Source organism: Pseudomyrmex gracilis, unplaced genomic scaffold, assembly GCF_002006095.1.
Source record: "Pseudomyrmex gracilis isolate BER0280 unplaced genomic scaffold, ASM200609v1 scaffold_338, whole genome shotgun sequence".
Classification (NCBI taxonomy): Eukaryota; Metazoa; Arthropoda; class Insecta; order Hymenoptera; family Formicidae; genus Pseudomyrmex; species Pseudomyrmex gracilis.
The window spans coordinates 23,392-46,669 of record NW_018020922.1 but is presented as its reverse complement, the minus strand read 5'-3'; the positions used below and the strand labels follow the sequence as shown (position 1 = coordinate 46,669).

General features: G+C 34.7%; 2 protein-coding genes across 2 annotated transcripts in view; one reads left to right on the top strand and one right to left on the bottom strand.

Moving 5' to 3' along the window:
• Window positions 1–11,059, bottom strand: part of LOC109860161 (microphthalmia-associated transcription factor) — a 58,359-nt gene extending 47,300 nt beyond the window's left edge. The window contains exons 1-2 of the mRNA XM_020439061.1: window positions 10,541–11,059; window positions 442–649 (exon numbers count right to left, since the gene is read on the bottom strand). Of these exons, the coding sequence (XP_020294650.1) occupies window positions 442–649; window positions 10,541–10,941 (609 nt within the window). The 5' untranslated portion in view covers window positions 10,942–11,059. The remainder of the gene's footprint in view (window positions 1–441; window positions 650–10,540) is intronic.
• Window positions 11,060–16,119: 5,060 nt separating this feature from the next.
• LOC109860163 (cathepsin L1) lies at window positions 16,120–22,601 on the top strand. Its single transcript, XM_020439062.1, has 6 exons — window positions 16,120–16,137; window positions 16,253–16,991; window positions 17,250–17,426; window positions 17,544–17,900; window positions 19,121–19,281; window positions 20,592–22,601. Exons 2-6 carry the CDS (start codon window positions 16,857–16,859, stop codon window positions 20,785–20,787), a joined length of 1,026 nt encoding a protein of 341 aa, XP_020294651.1. The 5' UTR covers window positions 16,120–16,137; window positions 16,253–16,856; the 3' UTR covers window positions 20,788–22,601.
• The last annotated feature ends 677 nt before the right edge of the window (window positions 22,602–23,278 follow it).

Here is a 23,278-nt window from a genome sequence, read left to right as displayed (position 1 = left end):
GCTTGACCCTCCGCTATTTCGAAAGTACGGTTCTATCTGAGGAAACTGTTGCGTTAGACTAGTAGTGGTACTTTGACACTTCGATATCTACTCCAACTTCAACGCGTTCTAGTTTTGATACAAAACTTTTTTTTTTCTACACGAATTGGATATAAATTATAGAAAAGAAAACGCGAAATGACAACTACCGAAATAAGCTTGAGTTTAAAAAATATTGTATATAAATACCATCTCCGAAATATAAAAAATTTATACAACTATGAAATTATATTATGTTATATTATAATTGCAAAAAAAAGAAGCAAATAAATGCTCTGTTAACTACAAACGATATTATACATATATTGCGTTATATAAGTGATTTCATTGCATTGTGTGATTTGATTTTGGCAATTTAGCGTCGATCACACAGATCGAGCGATGTACAGTGGTAGCACATACTTGCAATACTTGTGGTGGAACATCTACGCCAATGGTGGGCAGCGGCGTAGGAGGCACTGGTTTGGGTGATGCGGCAGCTGGTCTCTGCTGCTGCAAGCTCTGCCGGAATTCCGCCTGTCGCCTTTCTTGCTCCTGCAGCTGCTCTCGCATCAACTGCAGCTTCAATTGCGTGCGCGATGTCGGCGTCGCTGTTTTGAACGTCGGCGGACTGAAAAAGAATCGATATTTCGTTCACGTAAGACTATATCCCGCCAAGACACTTCTCGTTGGCGTATTTTTACCATTTATATCCGCGCTCGTGCACAAGCTCAGTTACGTCCGCGTCTTCTAAGAATTAATGATCCATAAGAGTAAGTACATAATATATTTCTTCTTCAATGTGTAAACACCTAAACTATTATTAATTATTGCTGTAAATATTGTACAAGTGTAGAGAAGAGAAAAAAAGAGAGAAGTGTATGTGTGTGTGTGTACAGGGTAACAATTTGAAAGTCGTTGAAATTAAACTATGTTATTGCTTATCAATTATTTCAAACGTACTTGTACATATCAGTTCATGATCTAGAAACGTATCAGTTTTATTCTAAGTTGCTAAAACTGCTGTGTGCTATTAATCATGAGTGCAGACTTTCATACTAAGTATGGAACAAAACGTGTTCCCTGAAAACACTCGTATTTCTGAAACATCATTTTTCTTCGGCAAATTCGGTTAAAAATTCGGTTAAACATTTCGTACAAATTTGGTTAAAAATTTAAGAAAGTTACAGTTTAATGATTATATATGGTGAAAGAACTAAATGTTAATGATCATTGAGCTTTGTGTAAATTATTTAAAAAACAACAAATTGTTGTATTTTTTAACACTCGAAGATGATTTTTCAGGTTTGAACCGCGTTAGTGTCATTTTTGTACCAATATTGTATTTTTTTATACACAATGAGTTTATATTGTCTATATACATATAATTCTACTACTATGCAAATAAACTTTTAAATAGAAAGAGCAATCTCTCATTGCCGTGATCGTTATAACTCGAAGCAAACGATGCGAGTGTTGCATCAAGCCATTCGGACTGAAGTTCTATCAATTACAATGCCGCGCGATTATGTCGATAAACGCGAGAACATTCAGGCATTGTCAGTTGAACGAGTGCATCAAGTCCCAAGTCCGAGGCGAAGCCAATTAATCTTGTATAGTACAAACACATTAAATTGTACTATATCTCCACGACAACAGAAGAAGAAACCCCGTAAAGTCAATCGAACGCGTGATTTGCAAGTAAATAAAACGCCAATATTAACAATTAAACCATTAAATTATGTAAATAAAAAAGTTTTAGAAAAACTACCAAATCTGACATAAACACCGTCGCGCAAAATAACGTCACTTCTTGAAGTGGCGTTAATTCACTTGAACAACTACTACAGGAACTATCTTTATTAATGTCCGGATTTTACTTGAGCAAATAGTGTCTAGTGTAGAAAATTAATATCATGATTCGAATATGTAAAGTCGAGTGAGATGGTATTATATCGAGTCTCTTGGCATCGTTGTCGCGATAGTCGCACAAAAACGATCCGAATGTTTCCAAATTCGCGGATAACGAAATGGCGATTATAATTTACAATTTATCGCGAATTAGATGCCAATAAAATAAATAGAAATGTTTTTGATCTCTGACGTCACACGAATAAAATTTCGCGCGTATATAGACATTGGTGGACACGGTCGTCGCTTGTATTCAAATTTTCGCAATTGAGTTTTCGTTTAGTAAATATAGTTTTCGCTCTTATGCTATTAATATTGAGGTATAATAATGTTATTATTAAGAACAAATATGTTGCAGAGAGGCACACGAGGCATCCGTTTCGCCGCCGATTAAATAACATTCCCGATACGGGAACAAAGCCAAGATCTGGCTATAAGAAAACCAAAATAGAGGGATTGTGCAATTTGGATCGAGCGTTAGTTTTCGTCGCTCGAGACGACCTTTCTTTTCCCTCTCTCGCTATATGGCGCTTATCACACATCATATTCTTGTTTGCAAGCAAATCAACTAAATTACTTCATCTGAGATATAAATTTATTCTATTCAAAATTTTTTTCAGCTCGAGAAATTTCGAAATTAAACCTCTCTTCTTGATCACCACTTCATATTTCTCGAAGACGCAAAACTATTAAAATACAAACAAAAAATGTGAAATCTTATCTTGAAGATGACTAATGTGAGAAGCCCCCTAAATGACCAAAGTTTAAACTCGATTTTATAGAAATAGAGAGAAAGCAATGTGCATCTACAAAAGAAAACTACTGAATATTTGTTCAATTATTGAATTCAAAAGTCGTCGTGTTTTTGTGCGATTACAAAATTAAAAATTCTTTCTTCCCAATTCCCTGCGCTGCCACGGACTGTCGCGTAATAAAGTTGTTACAACTTTTATAATAATACCTGGCTGGTTTGTGAAAGACGATTTAATCAGAACACAGGCTTTTCAAGAATACCATTAAAACGTCTTACAAATTTTTTCTGTCGTTTAAGAAACAGAGAGAGAGAGAGAGAGAGAGAAAGAGACAAACTTAGTTTTTCCTTTTAACACTTTTGTTTTTAAAAGCTTTGACCTTTTCATCAGTTTGTTTATGTAACTTTGCTTTGGAAGTAATTATAAACTTCCTATCTAGATAAGATTTTTTTTACGCAATACTGAAGTAAGATATTATATCTGGCATAATGTTACACAAAAATAGGTACGCAGTTTGTTTTTATTCTTTATGAATTTAATTTTTGCTTTTAAATTTATTCAGCACTGGTTTTTCTTAATCATCATTAGATATATAAAAGTTAAGTGTTAATAAATTTGAAGAAACAATTGCTAGAAAAGTGGCACTTCAACGTTAGCTGAGTTCGTCAAAAAACCTCGCGACCAATTAAAGAACAGAAATACTGATGGAAGATTGGAAAAGTTGCTGATGAAAAATTTTCTGCTAGATAAGGTCAAAGTTGAATTGGATATTTCCATTTCTCTTTCGAATTTCTCATTCGATCGATATTTAGTGGAAAAAAACGAGTATCCAAAAAGAACGTTCTACACTTATTGATTCCGCACGTTTGTATTGTTTGTTGCTACATCGAAGTTTATTTGCTCGTTACACCATTAATTAGAAAATGTAATATAACTCTTAGACAAAACTTGCCATTGAAAATCAATATAGTTAAATTGCTCTCTTGTTAAGACTCAATTAAAGAGCATCCACTTCTATATAGCAGAAATTTAATTATCTTAAAATATCTTAAGAAAGAGAGAGAAAAAGAAACTTTCGCAGAGATCGATTCTAATTTGTTCGTTAAAATTTTATTATTATTATCGTCGAAGTTCAATAATAATTTTCCACTCATTTCTTCGACATTTTTGTTTCGATGATCAAATTACTTCTCGTTATATACCTATAGCTAATTAATATTATACGCTAATGAGAAGATCCTTATTGTATCTTTATTATATCTTACTTAATTACCACCTGATCAATTAAAATTGTACAAATGTGATAATGGCAATACGAATGAATTTTCATAAATTTTGAAGTTTTAAGTAAATTTTGTCATCTCTTTTTTTTCGTTTGTTGTAAAAATTCTCGTAATATTACACGAAGTAGCACAACCGTAGATTCTAACTGCGTTCGCGAGAAATTGCAACGGCAAACTTGACTTTTTATAAACAGTCGATAGATCGAAGGTAACTACAGTGCATTCGTATATTTCTTCTCTCGCGATATTGGATATTGAACGGCCGAAAATAATTCTCGACGATACGCTATGCCATTAATTCTCCAAGGTCACGTACGACTTTGCAACATCTACGCGAGTTTCTCCTCTCGTATCGTGCTTTTTTGCCGGAACGAAAGCTTTTATACATGTCCCATCCTTAGGAGCGTAAGCGACCGTAATACCGAATTTAGTGCTTATATAAAGAGCGACGGAGGATCGCTTATGGCAGCTTCATGCAAATGCACGCGAGCCCTCTCTCCGGTCCTCCTTCTTACTCACTGTCTCTCTATATGCGGTGTGCAAGAAGGGATTGCCGCAAGAGGATCCCTGAGAAAGGAGGATCCTCGCCCATGAATTTAGCAAACGTGTTGCTTGATGCACATAAAGTGTATACGTACGTCAAGAAGATTATTTCAAGATATATCATTAATTGAAAGATTTTGTTAAAGTAAAATAATTGATAATAACAAATTACGCGCGCGCATATACGTAATAAATAAACAAATATATTGTCACACAGGACTGAGAATTTAGTTTGATCCACAATTAGTTTATCGACACTAAATATAATTATTTTTTATTTACAATATGATATACAATAAGCTTAAAGTACTTTTACTATCTGTAATTAATATAAGAATCTAATTGTGGATCAAATGCAACATTTTATTTAATTAAAAATTAAAAAATATTGAAACTATAACTATTTACTTAGAATTATTAAAAATATTTTCTATACGATTAAATATATCTATTAAACGTATCTATTAAAAATTTGGTTGTTACATTTTCCATTATTTGAGACAAAAATATGAGATTTTATCCTTAAACTGATCCAGAGGACTAGTGACTTTACAATGTACATTCTCATAATTTAAGTTTAAAATACTAAAAGTTCACGATTTTCTACACAATTTGAAAAATCCGGCACTGAGAATCTCCCGAGTAAAAGATCGCCGAGCGGATATTACAGAACGTATAAAGCAGAGAACTGGCGGCGGTATTAATGTCATTAGTCTCGAAGAAAATCGGTGGCTCGCTGCCGCCAAAGTTTTATCTTCATTCCCGTGGAATAAATTAAGTGAGAAAATATAGCCGCGCACACTTCTGTCAGACGATATAAATCGCGATAATGTGGAAAGCGGCTTCTTTGTCGGATTAATGTATATTCTTGACTAATTATAAGATGTCGACTTCGGTTGCGAACAGGGCCGTATATACATATATATACGGAATTTCATCGTCAAAGCAAAGATTATCATCGCGAAGTGGACTCTCGATTGTGATTATTCAAATTGCCACTTACTCTACGATATTCGAGCATGAGAAAATTGACTCTAAGGAGTAACAAGTGAACTTATTATTAGAAAAAAAACAAGCAAAAATAAATCAGTTAATGACATGTGTGTGTTTTATGGATATATCAATTTCTCAATACTTAACACCATTTCATCTTCATATTTACTGTTCATCAAGTTGGTGTAAAATTTAATAACAGATTTCTCCACGAACAATTGTCTGTAAAATAAACCGGCTAAGAAATAAATTCCTCCTTTGTTCCTCCACGTTCTTTAAGTCGCTAATTCCCGCTGTGAAAGTTTGTGGAGTTTATAAGAGCTCAACTGTCGACTGATAATAATAAACGTAATAAGCAGCGAAAAATGATTTACCCTAGGCGGAAAAATGATAGAAACTTATCAGGGAGAAACTTTTATCTAGTCCACGGAAAAACCGATGTAAAAGAAGAGAATGAGAGACAAAGAAAGAGGAAACGTAAAAAAAAAATAGAAAAAGAGAAAAAGTAGAAAAAAGAAAAAAACAACGACGACACGGGAAAATAATGATAAAAAAAAAAAAAAAAAATACATGAGCGGTAGCTCTTTGAAATATTATAAAAAACCAATTTTCCGTCGACAATCAAAATCCTAATTTGTAACCTGTTTCGATATAACATTTTATAGTTAGACCATCTTTTCTCGCAATCTTGTCTCTTATTTTAGGCTCTCGCTTTTTTCGACGAATATTGTAAAATGTAAACCATTATATTATTTGTGCTTCAAACAATATCGGAGGACACAATACAAAAATAGGGAAAGAACAACGTCAAGCGACATGAAAAACAATCCACCCTCGGCGGCAAAATATATAACGCGTTCCAGTTTTATCAAAACAATTTTGCAAACGAATCTTTGACGTTTCTGAAATAAAAAAAAATAATATAGAATTTTATGTTAAAAATTTTTCGTTTTCATCGCAAATGTCTTTAGACACGATGAAAAAAAAACATGTATCTACAAACATCTTGTTGTTTGTAGATATATAAAATAAAAAATTGCAGAGAAAAACGTGAAAAACTATTACAAGCTGAAGATGAAAGTTAAAAGTACAAAACCACAACGTGCAATGAACAACGTTGAAAAGTGAAGGAAACTTTCGTGCCGACCGGAATTATATTGTACAATGCAGTCGATTAATCCACGGTAACGAAGCTTTCGAACAAAGTGCACTTAGGTCGTTGTGCCCTGCTAAATGACCACTACCCTGTTACATTAGTTATAGAGAGTATACTACAAATTTCCATCGTTAATCTCACAATCCAACTAGGTGAAACGCGATCAGGTGGAACACTGTATCGTGTTAATTTTTCAGAATTTTAATTAAATCAAACAAAGAGACAGAAATTATCAAAATATTTTCTTCATTGTAGCAAAAGAAAGAAGAAATGAAAATATTTTAAGATTATCAATAAACAGATAAAATATAAATAAATAATATACCTATGTTTTATTATATTATTTTACAAAAAAAACGTTGCAGAGAAAATCAAAGCGATTGAAATCGATTGTTTGTTGTTAACAAAGATTCGGTCTGTAAGTTCTGAATTTTCGTTCGAGATTGCGCTTCCGCAAGCTCCTCGGTACGAAGAGTAAATGCGGAGGAGGGAGTTTGGTGGTCGGAAAATTACGCAAGTTGACCGTACAGAATCTCAACTGTAATCTTCGGCGCGTACGTGCATACATATACGACGGCTGTGAATTGTGTCGAACGATCGAACGATACGGATTCGGGTTATGCAAATGCAGGAATTGGTAAGCGAGTAAGAGAGCGAGAGAGAGAGAGAGAGAGAGAGAGAGCTCAGCCGATATGTTACAGAGCGCGGAGGCGAGACGTTACCATTCTCGCTTGCTTTAACGCGGAATCGGTGGAAGGTAATCGAAAGCCCCTAGACGAAAATCAGGAACAAGGTCGTGTGAACAGCGACCGGCACGCGCGACATAATTATCTCATGCGACAAAGCGATTTGGCGAGAAATTATCCGTGATACTGCCTGAGCAACATTTACAGTTCAAAGATAGCCGCAGGGCACGTCTCGTGTAATTTAATCATATGAATTATGCAATTTAAAAGCAAAGATCGCAATTAATTTTTTTTTTTGCAAAACATTCTTTATCACAAATAATCACCATCTAACGGTTTTCTCTTTCAAACTTATTTCAAACTTATTATCTGATCCCGCTATTATAATAGTACAAAACTAAATGTGTGATATGGTATACCATTATGACATTAATTATAGCAGTAATTTTATAAACTATTAAAAAAAATTTAGAAACTATTTATATATATACTGCTAATAATAACTGTGTCAAAGTTAAAATCACACGTTCTATATAAAATAATAGCATTGAATTATTTTTAGAAATTAAAGTGCTATTATTTTTATATTTAATATTATATATGTAAACAAAAAGTCTTTCTGCGTTCTTTTTTCTACATATTTTTACTATCGTTTCTTTCTCTGTAGTTAAATAAGAGAAAAAGAACTGATATATATATGTAATAAAATCTATATTTTATTTATTGAAAATAATTCTGAATTTTTTTGTTAAAGCTGTATTTTATATCTACTTGGAATTTGCGAAGTCATTGGCTACTGGCTACGATTGTCAGTCACTGGTTATATATAAACTGTTACATCTCTATATATAGTCTGCTTAAAAACTCGAGTTCTGACTGAAGCAGAAGCGCGACTTATTGTTAGTCTCGGAATCGTCGGAAGCACGTTACGATTCTGGATCCGATCCAAATATCAAACACGCGTATGGAAAAAACAAACGCGCACCAATATGGATCTTGATGTTTACGTTAGCTGCAACGAGTACATACAGTTTGCGTATGTATGAATTAGTTCGATTTCACCGGAAACGGAAAATATTTATTAATTTGTACGCGCTAAGTGTGTACGGGACGATAAATCGGTATTTCTCCGTTTTCATACGAAAAGAAAAATATTGGTTAATTTTTACGCGCGGCTATTATTGGAACTTGTTTCGTAATTTCTATATTAATTTTCAACTTCTATCAGAGCGCTCACAATTTTCTTTCTACGCTCTTTTCCTCCGTCGTCCGGTAGCGCGAAATTGTTTGAATATTTATGATCGTACTCGCGATTGTATGAAACTACGTTACGTGACATAGTTTTTGAGTGATAATTGATGGAGAGACAGTGTAAACGCTTATATCAAAACGCATATAGAAAAGAAGACTAATTAAAGTCACATAATTTCAGCACACAATGTTATATACATTTGGTTTGTCCTTTTTTTCACTAAACTAGTTGCGTTAGTTCAGAGTTTATCTTTTTCATTCTATAAATGGAAGGAAAAAAAGATAAACTCTGAATTAGTGTGACCGATTTAGCGAAAAAGAACAAACCAATTATGACAAGCTTAAACATAACGTGCTATAAATTTAACAGTGAATTATTCGCCACGACAAAATTTTTGGATCAATTATAAAATGCGATGTTACTTGTCTAATAATATTATATAATAATAATAATAATAATAAGATATAATTAATTATTTTGAAATTATTACCAAACGCATTTTTTACATTACTAACACAGAAGCAAAATAATGAACGAATTAAATTAAAAATAATTTTTACGACCAATAGTTTTTATACGTGTTTTAAAATCGCAAGAAGTATTCAGCAATTTAAAAAAACAAACAAACAAAATGTGTCGTTTAGTTTAATTTACACAAATTTATCGTTAAATATTTCTAATGATCAAAGGCAAACACGTGCGACTCTATTTTAGTGTCGAGATATAATCCAATAACAAGCAGTAAAACTGTTCAACGTTAAAATATCGCTAACATCAATCGCCACTAATGTTCGAAGGCGGTCGAACTGGGCGCTCAAGCTTGTATTGTTTTTGTTTTTTTACAAATAGTGTACTATAATCCTGAAAGCTTTCAGCAGATGTCAACGTTGATAAGGTTATGCAACATATTCGCGTCTGCTTGTAATCAGTTCGTCTTGCGTGATGCGAGCGTTGATGCACGCTCGTAAAAAACGTGGACAGATGCGGCAGCGTCGTGGCTACTTCCACGCACGCAGTTTGCGACAAAATCGTCGGGTCGGGTCGGACAGACGAGTGATTCGCGTTCAGTGAGGAACAAGGACATTTAAATTTGGACATAGTGTTTACGAGCGACGTAGACGACGATCAAGTGCACAGTACGCTCGTAGCAGAAAAACTCGCGTCTCGAGACGGTTGGAAGTCAACACGCGACAATGTTTAACGTTTCGATAGATTGTGAAACAACGGAAGAATAAAACGGAAGATAAAACAAAAATTTAGCGAAACCGATAAAACAAAAGAGACGTTTGTTTACAATGTAAACTCTCCCGGTATTAATATTTTCTCGTGTATGGTTTTTATAAAATTACAAAAACAAGATACGTAAACTGAAATTTATATAAAAATGAAAAATCTCGTGTGTATTTGTAATAAAGAATTTATTTAAATTACGAAGAAGAGAAAAAAATGACGATATAGACATGAGAAATTATAGAATGTCACATTTTCGACCATGTGTCGATATTTATAGAGATAAGTATTTTATTCACATACGCATGCAATTCACAGAATGGTAGTCACTACATAGGCGTATTTTTTTTTTTTTTTTAACAAGTTTACCGATATGTACAAAATTTGCAATCGACATCTAAAATTGCGTCATTTAAAATAATATACAAACAGTGATTATAGGTATCGTATAACCATTATATATATTGTAACATATGTACATATATTCTCACAGACATTGATACGAAAATATAGATGTCTTCTTTTTTTCTAGTTCTCTAAATTTTTAATTTACAATTAAAGCAATACGTATATTAATCTTGCGCAGCGTGTGAGTTCCTCTATCTCTTTCTCTCTCTCTCTCTCTTTCTCCCTTTCAGAAAATATTTATAATAATATCAAACAATGCGCGCACGAACATCAGATATTAAAGGTGTTAGTCTCTATCGGTGCAGTACCAGCCTTGCGGTCGTGTTACGCGCAACGTATGCGCTGTTGTGGGATGATTGTCGGGCAGAACGACAGGAGTGAGAGTCCCGTCGACGATCGACGGATCCATTTCGAGAATCATTCGCAGATCCTCGTCGATACCGATGTGCACGCGTACTCGTTGCTGCTCACTGTCAACGGGCGAACATGTCGCATTCGGAATGGGACAATCGTATGGCAGAGACGACGTGCCGGCAAAATGCGGAGAAGACGCCGGCGGCGACGGCGACGGCATCGACGTCGACGTTGTCGTCGCCAACGTCGTCGATGACCGTCGGATTACCACGTCGTTTATGCGATCCAATCGTGACACCAGCTCCTCGAATTCAACAATCTGTCGCGCGGTTTCGAACGCGCCACCGCCTTGCATCGCGTTCCTCACAGCGCGATCACAGCTGGCTTGGGGCGTCGCGGCGCTACTAAAACCGGAACAGCGTCGCCGGCAACGACGAAGCGTCAGGTATCCCGATAGATGCTCTAAACACGGATTCTACCTTCTCGCTCTCCTCCTCCGCAAGAGATGGACAGTTGCCTGTTTCTCTTTCTTTCTCTCTTCCTCTCTCTCTCTCACTCTCCTTTTCGTTCTTATATTATTTATTTTCACTTCCAGTCAATAGCAAAGTCGCGTATATATAAATTCGGCGTATACTATAATCATGTGAGTTCTCTTAAACTATTAACAAGAGAATCACAAGCGTTGGATGTACGTGGAAAATATTTGAAAAATGTAAATTGAGGAAATTATATAATTCGAATTACTCGTCGCTTTCCTCAAACGCCATTTCGTACGCGCGACTAACATGACAATGGCAACTATACTATAGAGAATAGAGCATCTGTGGAAGAATATTATCTTCTACAAATTAAGCGAGATACCATTTAGAAACAACTGATCCGTATGACTTTTAGCACCGGTTTCCCTTATTGGTTTTCGTATACAATTTGACTCGAAGTGTTTACGCTTTAAACATTTCGCACTCAGTACTTTGACCGTTATTTTGTCGTAAATGTTATTTCTCTCTTCTCGACACATCACACGCAATATTATAATCCATACGTTTTATTATTTACGTGATAAATATTTCTTCAAACTCTCGATTACGCGAGAGAACGCAGTTTATTCCATCGTAAACGCGCGATAGGTCTTGCATCATTGGCATAGCTTGTAAGTTTTGAAGATACGGTACGTCGCGTTATATAATATATAAAGTATAAAGATACAGAAAACCGAAGCGTATGGTCGCTTACAAAGTAAACAGTTTGAAAAATAAAAAAAGAGTCACCGTCACCGGCGTGAAAATAGCGCGATTTGTCGTCGTTGTAACCGAGGAATCCGAGGTATCGTGAACGCCACGGCCGCGACACAAGCACGCTTATCAGAATTTCCAGTCATTGCACCAGCTAATGCGAGTATTGAGCCGGTTTGCGCCGGATTCGTAGCAGTCGCTGTTCTCTAACTGCCTGAGAGCAAAAGAGATGTGCGTGTGTGAAAGAGAGAAAGAGAGAGACAGAGAGAAGGAGAGAAAAAGAGAGAGAGAGAGAGACAGAGAAAGAGTTAGCGAGGAGCATCTTCAACATTGTCTCTCGTGAAGCATGCTGGCTTTTGTTGAGTTCGACACAGTCATACCTCGCACAGAAAGAGACGCTTGATTGTCCACTGGGTATATTAGGTACACATTTCGTATCGAGTATTGAAAATACGAATAAAAATCAAGAATTTGCACCGTGTACGGTGATTTAATTAATCTTTTATTAAATTCTCTTTTCTTTTTCCTCCGTGAACATTCCAATTTAATAACATCATCAGAATTGATTATTGAAAATAATTTTCAATGAAAAAGTCGAATATTAAAATCGCTTATTATAAATAATCAGTTGTTGTATTTGTTGTTATTCTTAAGTAGTATATTACCGTATTGTTTTATATGTTTACATAACAGATCGTTGTATAACAATTATCATTGCAGTTTAAATGGAGTCAAGCAAGACACTGCGTGTGTTCTGGCGAAATGATAAGCGTTCGTAACGAGAAGAAAGTTTATTTTCAACGGTTTTATACAATAAAAAAAACCGTAATTTTTTCATGAGTTATTACATGAGTTATTACATTCCTGTACTGAAAAATTGTTATCGCACTTGTTGATGACGCGTGAAATTTGCAAGAATAATACTTATCGCATCCAATTGTTGTTTGTGACATGCGAAGATGATTCGCGAGTGTAAACAACACAGTCAAATCAAGCAATATTGTCAATAATGTAAGCTACGTGTCATTAAATTGGATCAAGTGCGAAAACTTTCCGACGCGTATTCGATAGACTTTCGCGAAAGATGATATATTCGTCGTAGCTTTGTCGTAAATCTCTTAATACTCGCGAATTATTAGTATCCGAGAGAATAATCTAATATCTAATATATATATGTTCAAGATGCAGAATTGAATTGTTAATCAAAGCGAAAAGATGAGCGTGTTCGTCTTCTGTATAATCGCTATTATCAATCACAATCGCTCTTGGCGCTGTTATTGCTCACGATTTACTTTGACGTTTATAAAGCTGACACAGCCACTTTAGCACAATCGAATAAAACCTATATAAAAATTTAGTGCTCTTGAACGAATGAGAGCAAGTCTTTTATACATATGTATCTCATCTCTTAATAGATTCATAAGTAACGACCTGTTCGTTCCTATAGCCTTTCATATTCCATTTACAAGTTTGACCGTTAAGTTGCAGAGTCCATTTTATTTAGATTGTAACAACAAAACCATAGAAAGAACGTTATTCGCTACATGTTCCGACCCGATTGTGTGTGTGTGTGTGTGTTGTTTTTATCAAGTAGGTTTATTTACTTCACTGAAGATACGCACGAAAACATTGCACTTTTGTTTCATATTGCACGTGTTAATTATAATTACTAATTAACAACATTTTTCTTATACAAAAAAATATGTAACAAACACGTATAATTGTAAAAATCATGATTATAGTGATATCGACTTTTTTGCGTTGGAATACATTTTTGAAAACTAGAAATAATCTGTAAAATTAATCTTGAAAACCACTGATAAATGCACAAATTTAACAGCGCATATCATACATACATGCACCTTGCACATGTCGTTTTTTTATATCATGTTTGCCTGATATACTTCCAGCCTCCCTGAATTATCGTATCGATGACGCAGATAGATATCACGCATGTGTATTAAGATGTTTACATTCAAAGATAAACACAAATGATGATTTAGTAAAAGAAAAATATATGTTATGTATTAAGTGTTAGGTTTTATGTAATTGTATTTAAAACTTGTATATATAATAGTATTAAAAGATACATCTTTTTTATGTAACAAAATTTTTTTTCTCACTAAATAAAATAAAATAATTATTTTTCTTATAAATAAAACAAAATAATTATTAAAATAATTATTTAAAATAAATAAATAAAATAATTATTTTTCTTATAAATAAAACAAAATAATTATTAAAATAATTATTTAAAATAAATAAATAAAATAATTATTTTTCTTTTATATTCCTGTCTTTTCTTTATTTTTTTGTGTGATACCATTTATTCTCGTCAAACAAATTTCATAAAATTTCTTTTATTTAGAATATTTTTCATGTAATACATAAAGTCGCGCACATGTGATTAATCGTCACTTGTGATGACTTAATCCTCTAATTACAGAAGTCATGTGAGATTACACATGAATTTTAAAACTAGTCTCTCTATATTTCATTGCCACTCAATATTAAAACAATCAAAACTTGTGCAAGTCAGATAACACTATTAACGATAATTATCGACCTAAATATATCGTATAGCACGTTGTGTTTATTGCGTCCCATATATTGGAGATAACGATTTTATACTCGTAAATGTGTATTCTATATATTTGTTACAGTTATATAATGCGATTTTATATATTCTTTTTCAACAAATATACACATGTTGTGTTGAGAAATTATGTGCACAATCATAAATTAAATCGCAATTAAAAGGTTAAACTTCAACTGTGCTTACAATTACTTGTGTCAACGGATCTATTTTATCTATGTAATCGCTTGTACATTGCAGCCTCGGATATCGTATTACAAATAAGAGCGTTTGAACAAGGTCCCACCATTATTTGCCGCCTTTTATTTGTGTATATATTGTAACACGTATGACACCATCTCTCGCATAATCATTGTAAATAAACTTCATGTTCGATAATTATGTAATAGAAGTTCGTTAATTCGTTTCTGATTAAACACATGCAACGTGTTGCTTTGATATTAATTATTTAATCATAATATTAATGAACATACTGGCACAGTGTTAGTTTAGTCATCGAATTATTATCCTATAGATCATTGTTACGATGACAATTGAATGCATGGAGCTTAATATTATCTCGTTTATTATCGGTGTTTAATGAAGAAAACTTTTACGACATCGTCGTTATATATAAAGTTGAGATCACGTACCTGCCGGTGTCAGGTGCTCGACTTTTCAGCTCGTAATACATCAAATCCTTAGTGGAGGTCGAAAGAAAGGACAGGGCCTGCTCGATGTCATCGTCGTCGTAATCGGTTCCTGCATGATGGGCGGTCGAATCGGCGACGGCGAGAGCGGCTGTCAAGTCAAAACCCATGTCGACTCCGGACTCGTCCATCATCGCGGCGCTTTAAATGTGCCGCGCGTGATCGCGCGCGACGAATCACAACAGACCGAGCGGCAAACGCGCGCGCGTTCCAAAGATTCGTAGTTGGCGCGACGTGTCGCGCGGAAAACAACAACGATAGAGATGTGATGAGAGAATACTGTGATAACAGAGAGGAGAGGAAACGCGACTTCAAGATGCGTTGCAAACGAGTCGCGTGCGACTCACAACGCGATGCAAGATCGCGCTTTGAAGAATCAAGGATAAAAATTATAATATGCAGAGAGAGAGAGAGAAGAGAGAGAGGGATTTATGGGAGGCGGATCACGGTGCGCTTTTTATAGATTACCAGCATCACGAAGATACTCTCATTTTGCGGAAGTGTCAAGAGTTTTCGTGCGAGTCGGCGGCTTTCGCAACGGTGGCCGCACGCGTGCGCAGCTTCGTAACGTTCCTCGTCGAATAAGACGCACGTTCCATCGCCTCGGCGCGCGTGTCTTCTTTGCAATTTACCTTGTGACAAGATTGACGACGACGAAACGGACGATGACGACTGTGTAATGAAGTTGGCGCAAGAAGAAGTGCGCGAACGAGACGATCACTAACACGAGACGAGCATGACGCGAGCGCGTACCGATACTACGCGAACTATTCGTCGGCAAGCACCGCGTTCGCGTCGCTTGCAACGGCGCCGTCTCACTTACGACTGTCGCCATCTTGCGGATACGCGACGATGTTAGCTGATTAACCGTGATCTTTCAAATAGAAAGCTCTGTGAATCACATTAGGAATTTCTAAGAAAAAAACTATTAAATAAAAGAGTTGCACAAAAGGCACGAGGCGTAAACGGGTTTGCGTTCTGCTAAACGCGTATTGAAGTATTATTAGTACATATTATTGTCACAATTTCAATGTGTAAGTGCGAACGCAATAAGCCGCGCGACGCCATTGTCTGTATAATGACTTATCACGCAGAAATGATAACAGCAAATTGTAAAAAATATTGTATTAAATTATTCTATTTTTATAGCATGACGCGATTTGTGTAGTCTGAAATAATTAACGCTCAAGACTATAAGTATGTATTAAGTGGATCTGTCTGCTACATTGAAGAAACAGAAATTAGCAGTTTAGAATTATTTTCGTGTTTAGTGCTCGAGCGAATAAACGATTTTCTCTCAAAATTCATTCCCTAGACGTTATTGCTCAAATTATAATATTTTATATGCAGATTCTAATAATTGCTTTGTAAACTGTTTTAAATTATGTAAAATCGTACTAAGAAATATTTAACTTATTCAACTATTCAGCTATTTGACTATTCACACGTTAAAATTTGATATTGACATGTCCATTTAATGAGAGAAGACGATTTACTGCAAATATTGCATTGTACGCATATTTGATAAAATAAATATACATCGCAGCATAACAAAGATGATTGTTTGGTGATGTAATTTGCGAATACGCTGACACTGATTGTCTGTTATCACAACGTTAAATTATGGATTCGTGCAGTATTGGAAAATTCGTCGACACAACTGCCACACTCGGGAGACTTACTGTGTGTGTGTATGTGTGCGTGAATTAAGTATAAAATAAAATATTACTTACTCACACATTTAAATTACGTCATGTATTTGCGATTATATACATTGTTGTTTTTTATGTTAATTCTATTTGAAATACGCGCGATTCAGCTGTTTCACGGGCACACTTTGCCGCCGGAAATTTCAGAAAAGTTAGATCAGTATTGGCAAGATTACAAGGTAACATTATCCGTAAAATTCAAACTATTCTTGTTCATTGTAATTCTTTTATAAAAGTAATTAGTAATTTAAAAAAACATTATATTTATAAATATAATATTTATAAATCTCATACGTATATATATTATATACACTCTATTATACGTTATAATATAATATATATATATGCATACAATGAGAAGAATCTGTTTTCGTTATTTATCATCAGTTAGAACGTTTGCAATTGCTCGTGTGTAAAATATATTTCACATTGAACAGATACAGTTTAATAAATCCTATACGGGAAATGCGGAAAACGCAAAACGATTGATTTGGGAACAAAATCTTGTGGAGATCTACAAACACAATCTAATGGCTGCCGCTGGACATCATAATTACACACTGCGAGATAACCATATCGCCGATCTTGACACTCGACAGTACATGCGCGACATGGTAATTAAACTCTTTCTAACGCTATTGTATAAAAAAATTACTTATTGAATATTTAGCTTACTACTTATTAGCGCATTTGCAAAATATGTATTATTCTTCTTATCAAACTTGCATTAGGTGAAATTAAAGCCAAGTCGAAGGCGCCGGTTACCGAATCATTTGGTATCGGCGATTCTGCATAATCCACGTAACATACCAAAACGCGTGGATTGGCGAGAACACGGCTTTGTAACTTCGCCAGTAGATCAACTGAACTGCGGGAGTTGCTATGCTTACTCCATTGCCGAAAGTATTGAGGGACAGATTTTTAAGCACACCGGCCAGCTGATACCTCTGAGCGTACAACAGTTGGTGGATTGCAGCACATCAACCGGCAATCTCGGTTGCACTGGCGGTTCTCTCAGAAACACTTTGAGATATCTGGAAAAGTCGAAAGGTCTCATGGCCAGATCTTTGTATCCATACAACGCCGAGGTATGTTTCTTTTTTTTTTGATCACTCATGATTCGATATTCCGCGATGCGACACTGTAAATAAACTGTAGATTTTGTATCATATATTATGCACGATTTGCAAAACATTGCAAATGTGTAACATCGTCAACGTTCTTTTGTCTTTACAAAGAAAATTTTTCTATTTACTGAAATATGCGCGCGCAAACAAAAGTTCAAAAAACTCTTAATATTCAACACACACAGTTGATTTCTTTCAAAATTAAAAAATAAGTAATTACCTGTACAAAAAATTTGGTTTTTCGATTTTTGCTACCGCGACGCATGTTATTGCATTACATTGAACAAAGACGCTGACAGTACAAATTTGTCGCGATAAAGACGTAAACGTCAAGGTTTTGTCTGTAATTATTTCACGAATTTCATTGAGTCAAAAATATCGGTAAGAGACTCTTTTTCTTCGTAGATGATTGCAGTAAGAAAGATTCAAATTACAACTGTCACACACCAATAACTCAATAATCTTGTGTAATTTGACTCTGTGACGATATCTCATTTTCTACATTAATAGCATTGTAGAAATAATTATATGTTTTGTAGAATTTAAAGAAACTCATAAAAAATTTTATCAAGCGATAAAAATAATGCGCATTTATCTGATCCGGTTAATTTGATACTGAAGTGTCATAAGGTCAAGATGCAATCAGAAAGTAGCGTATGACATACGCTCCAGTTTAATAATGTCAACAAACATGGGAACCCACACAAGATTCTTGAGTGTTCTTGATTATCTCAATCTTTTTCCATTAAACTTATTTCTCTTAATTAAGCGATATCAGCAGAATGACATTTCATTCAAATAAAAAAAGCGCATTGTGTGTGCGTATATATATTTATTACTTAATAAATTTTTATTAATAATTTGCGTGTTTTTATAATTATATACTTAATAAACAGTTTATTACGCTAATATCTAAAAAAATAGAACTAACAGTAGGAAAACTAAGCTATAAATATCAAAAGTTTAAAATAAAAGTTTCAAATGTTTCAAATGTTTCTTTTTTTGCAATTATAATAAATAATATTCTAATATATTTTTAATCTGTATAAAGAAGTTAATCTATTAAAAGTAAAAACTATTAAATAATATTGAGCTATGTTATGTTGTGTTAATATTAATTATTAACAAATTTATTTATATTTAATTCAATCGCCTTTTATGTGTACGCTTTAATTATATAGCAAGGAAAATGCAGATTTAAAAGAGACAACAGTGTCGTTAATATAACTTCATGGGCAATTTTGCCGGCACGGGACGAGAAGGCTCTGGAAGTGGCTGTAGCTACCATTGGTCCCATAGCTGCCTCTTTAAACGCCAGTCCGAAGACGTTTCAACTTTATCAGTGAGTATTTTATTTGCTTCGACACACAAAACTGTGTTACTGCGAATTACTGCTAACAAGCCGATGACGTATGCGCGAAATGCAACAAATGTATCTTTAACGTTCGCGAAATACCCGATAATTTTAGATACCTGATATTTATTATGTTATCACTTACAGAATTTTGCATTTGTTAGAATTTCCAGCACTAGTAAAGATCGGTAGATTTTTGTGAAGCAAACAAGAAAACTAATCGTGAAAAATATTCGCACAAAAAAATATCGACGTTGTTATAAAATCAAAAACAAAAAAACAAAAACAAAAACAAAAAAGCAAAAACTTATAATCGTCGAACGGCTGTAACAAACAATTTTTTTCGTATAGATAACTAATCGAGTAATAATTCTGCACAGTAAGTAGTTAAAATATAGAAGTAACTCCTTGACAGTAAACATCGTCTTTTGTGGAAAGTTTATAAGTTTATTTATATTTTTTATATTTAAATCTATAAATTATATTTAAGTAACCGATGTTATGCGAGAAGGTAATGACGAAAGTTTATAAAGAGAAGATTGAAAAATTTGGTCGGACCCCTGCCGAAGATACAGTTGAAGAAATTAGTCGAATCGGATGATAACCTTTTGTAGCACATCTTCAATTCGATGACCCTTGAAATACCAAAGTGCAGCTGTTGAACTCGTGTCATTCCAAAGGGCCCCGTACCGAACTGCGCTTAATTTTTTTCTCATTGTATGTTTTCGACAGATAATAAAAACTCATTAAAACGCGATAGCGATTTGAGATTGAAGATGTTATTTTGTAAGCTTACAATAAAAAACAAATAAGGAATGTCAGTCAAAAACCGTGATATCGATATGCAAACGATGCACGTAATCTTACGCACAGTTCGCGTAAGTTCAATGTCGGTTATTAACGCTTTCTAAATATACTGCTTACGCGTGCGATATATTCGTCTTCTCTGTCTTTTGTTTTGAACTTTAATTTAACATATTAGATTTTTTATATACAGATGAAAATGTTTTTCAGTGTTGGAAATGTATCATCTGAATTGTTAATGTTTTTTGCGTCTATGTGAGAAAAAAAATTATGACAAGTTTTTACATATCTCAAAAATTGAAAAAATTATAAAATTCTTCTTTTGTAAATATACAAGTAGGCGTTTAGTGTACAGTTCACATCACATGTACTATAGATTTTCGGTCTACTAATGAACACACACTATCGATAAAAGAGAAACGAGAATACAGACTGTAACATGATAATTTTTATAATTTTTAATCCATATTGTCTCTTTCTATCTTCATTCACAGTAAAGGCGTTTACGATGACCATCAATGCAGCTCGGACACGGTAAACCATGCTATGCTGATCGTTGGTTATACACCGACCGAATGGATCTTGAAGAACTGGTGGGGTTCTAGTTGGGGTGAAAATGGCTATATGCGACTGGCGAAAAACAAAAATCGTTGCGGCATAGCAAACTACGCGGCGTATGTAAAAGTTTAACATTTAGTTTTGCTTCTTCTCGTCAAAAGATCTCAGAAAATTAAATGTGCCGTCTGTGTTTCTATATAAATAATATCTGCGTAATAAACAGATATTTACGTTGCTTTTTCGGAAAAAAACATAAATTACTTATTTCTACACAAAAAAGAATTCAGTATTATACACTCATTGTCTTCAGTGTATGACCGTAAAAGAGAAAACTCATAGAGAGAATCTAGAAAAAGATACATATAATCGCGTTGCAAGGTCACAGAATAAGAAGTTTAAGTATATACGTACGTTTGCAAATAGAGTGTTACTACGATAGTAGTGTGTAAGGTCAGAGATCGCATATATTCGAGCGATTAAACTTCGGGCAATTACCGAAGATCGCCGAACATTTATTACATAACAGCCACTGACCGCAGGACGAACGTTCGAATGTCAGTTACTAGACTTCTGTAACCACACAGAATCCCCGGGAAATTTAATCGAATCGCACTACCGCGGCACGATAGGAACGCAGAGACTTTGTTCGATCGAAAATTGTGTCCGAAGACGAAGTACACGGCTAACCGGAACATACTGCCACTCTCTATTTCCGCAATAGAGAGAAAGAGAGAGAGAGACCAGGATGCTCAAAAGGAAAGGACAACCTAATATGCTATATCTGTAGATAAATAGGTAAAGTAGATAGGGTGTGTGTGTGTGTGGATACGTTGATCACGTGACGCAATGTCATGCCAAACCATGTAACCGCATAGTCCGCGTAGTGATGTAAAGGCATTGACCGATTTACGTAAGCACGATGTAGACGTAAAAAAATAAAAACTACCGATACTTTCATGATTGATTGTATTTAAAGTAATAATCTCACTTTTTTTTCTAAAATACTAAATTTGTGTGATCACATGATGAAGAATGTAAAATCGGGTTGATACTAAACTGATTAATTAAAGAGAAATATTGATTTTAATGTTTCAAAATTTTCATTAGATACTGAATACTTTATTTTTCAAAATGTGACAGGCATTCTACGGAACATTTTCTGCATATTATTTTGCTGTTTGTTTGGTATATATAAAAAGCAAACATAAAAAAAACTTTAGCAACTGTCATCCGCGTCGTTTCTGCGATTAAACCTACCTCTACACAAATAATGACGCACCTTGACAAATAAAAGTTTTATCCGGAGCAGCACCATCGTCATTTGACGACGCAGCAGTTCGACGAAAAGAATTTTACTAGGAGCAATATGTCCGGAACAAATTGTCACGGCTTGAAGCTCTTCCTGATTTTCCGATATCACATGCGACTCCGTGGAAAGGGACCACTCATATTCCGTCTCTCTGTTCAGAGGTCGGCCGCGGCTCATTGTTCGCCAAATGGCAAACGCACGCAATCCGTCCTGCCGGCAGTGTATCCTCGATTGTTACACGGCAGCATCTCGATCTGTTTCCTATCTGTTAAGCGACGTCGCGACTCGTCTCATCTTACCATCCTATTGTTATCGACAGCTCGATGCAGCAAACTGGCTGTTCGCCTCTTACACGAAATATTAATTAAAAAATTTCTATCTCTCACACAAATAACATATTTTTTAAAAGATAATTAACCCTTCCTAGACTGACATGGGTCTTTCAGATTCATTCAAAAATTTCAAACCGTTGTTTCTAGATAAAATCACACATTCAATTTTAAAGTCGCGTGAGTCTCACAGACTCAGTCAGTCCAACTAGCAAGCTGTTTTGGAAATCTACGAAGAGTTAATTGGAAACTAATTTAATTGATATTTTAATTTCAATGTAACATGGCGCGTGATTCTCATCGTATAAAAGGATATTAAAATATTTTTAAAAAATTACACTTTTGTTTGTAAAATATTTTTGTACAAGTCCACAATGGTGAACTACGATTACGACAATATGACAATAAAAAAGACTTTATCCTACTGTTGTGTCATGAGAAAGTTTTCGATCAATTCATTCGGATGATGGCAAGTTACGTTTGAACAAGACATCTCTCACACGTCATTTCCGCGCAGCTCAATTACGTATTTTCGGCGTATTCACTTGCGTTTTTGTTTGATTTTGGCACGCAGCGCGACAGCATGATGAATGGCAAGCGAACAGAAAAGAAAATAAACAAGACCAAGATTCTTAGTGTGTCGTAAATTTTCATCGTCCGCTTTTATCCTTATCCTCGCACATATCAAGAGTCGGAAAATGCAACAGAATTTATTGTTTCGCGGAACGGAGTTCCTTAAGAGCGAGGTACACACACATTATTATTATATACATATCGCACCGAAATGATGCAGCGGGATGTGAATAACAAATTGCAATACCTACACCGTTATTATACATTATGATATTCGTAAACAACCAAATTGTATTAAATTCGGACCATATTGCCGTGTTCACATTATCTGTCAGAAAGAGCGTTTAAAGATCTCTAAGCTAGACCAAGTCTATGTTTAGACCAAGTGCGACATTGTTAATAACAACACACG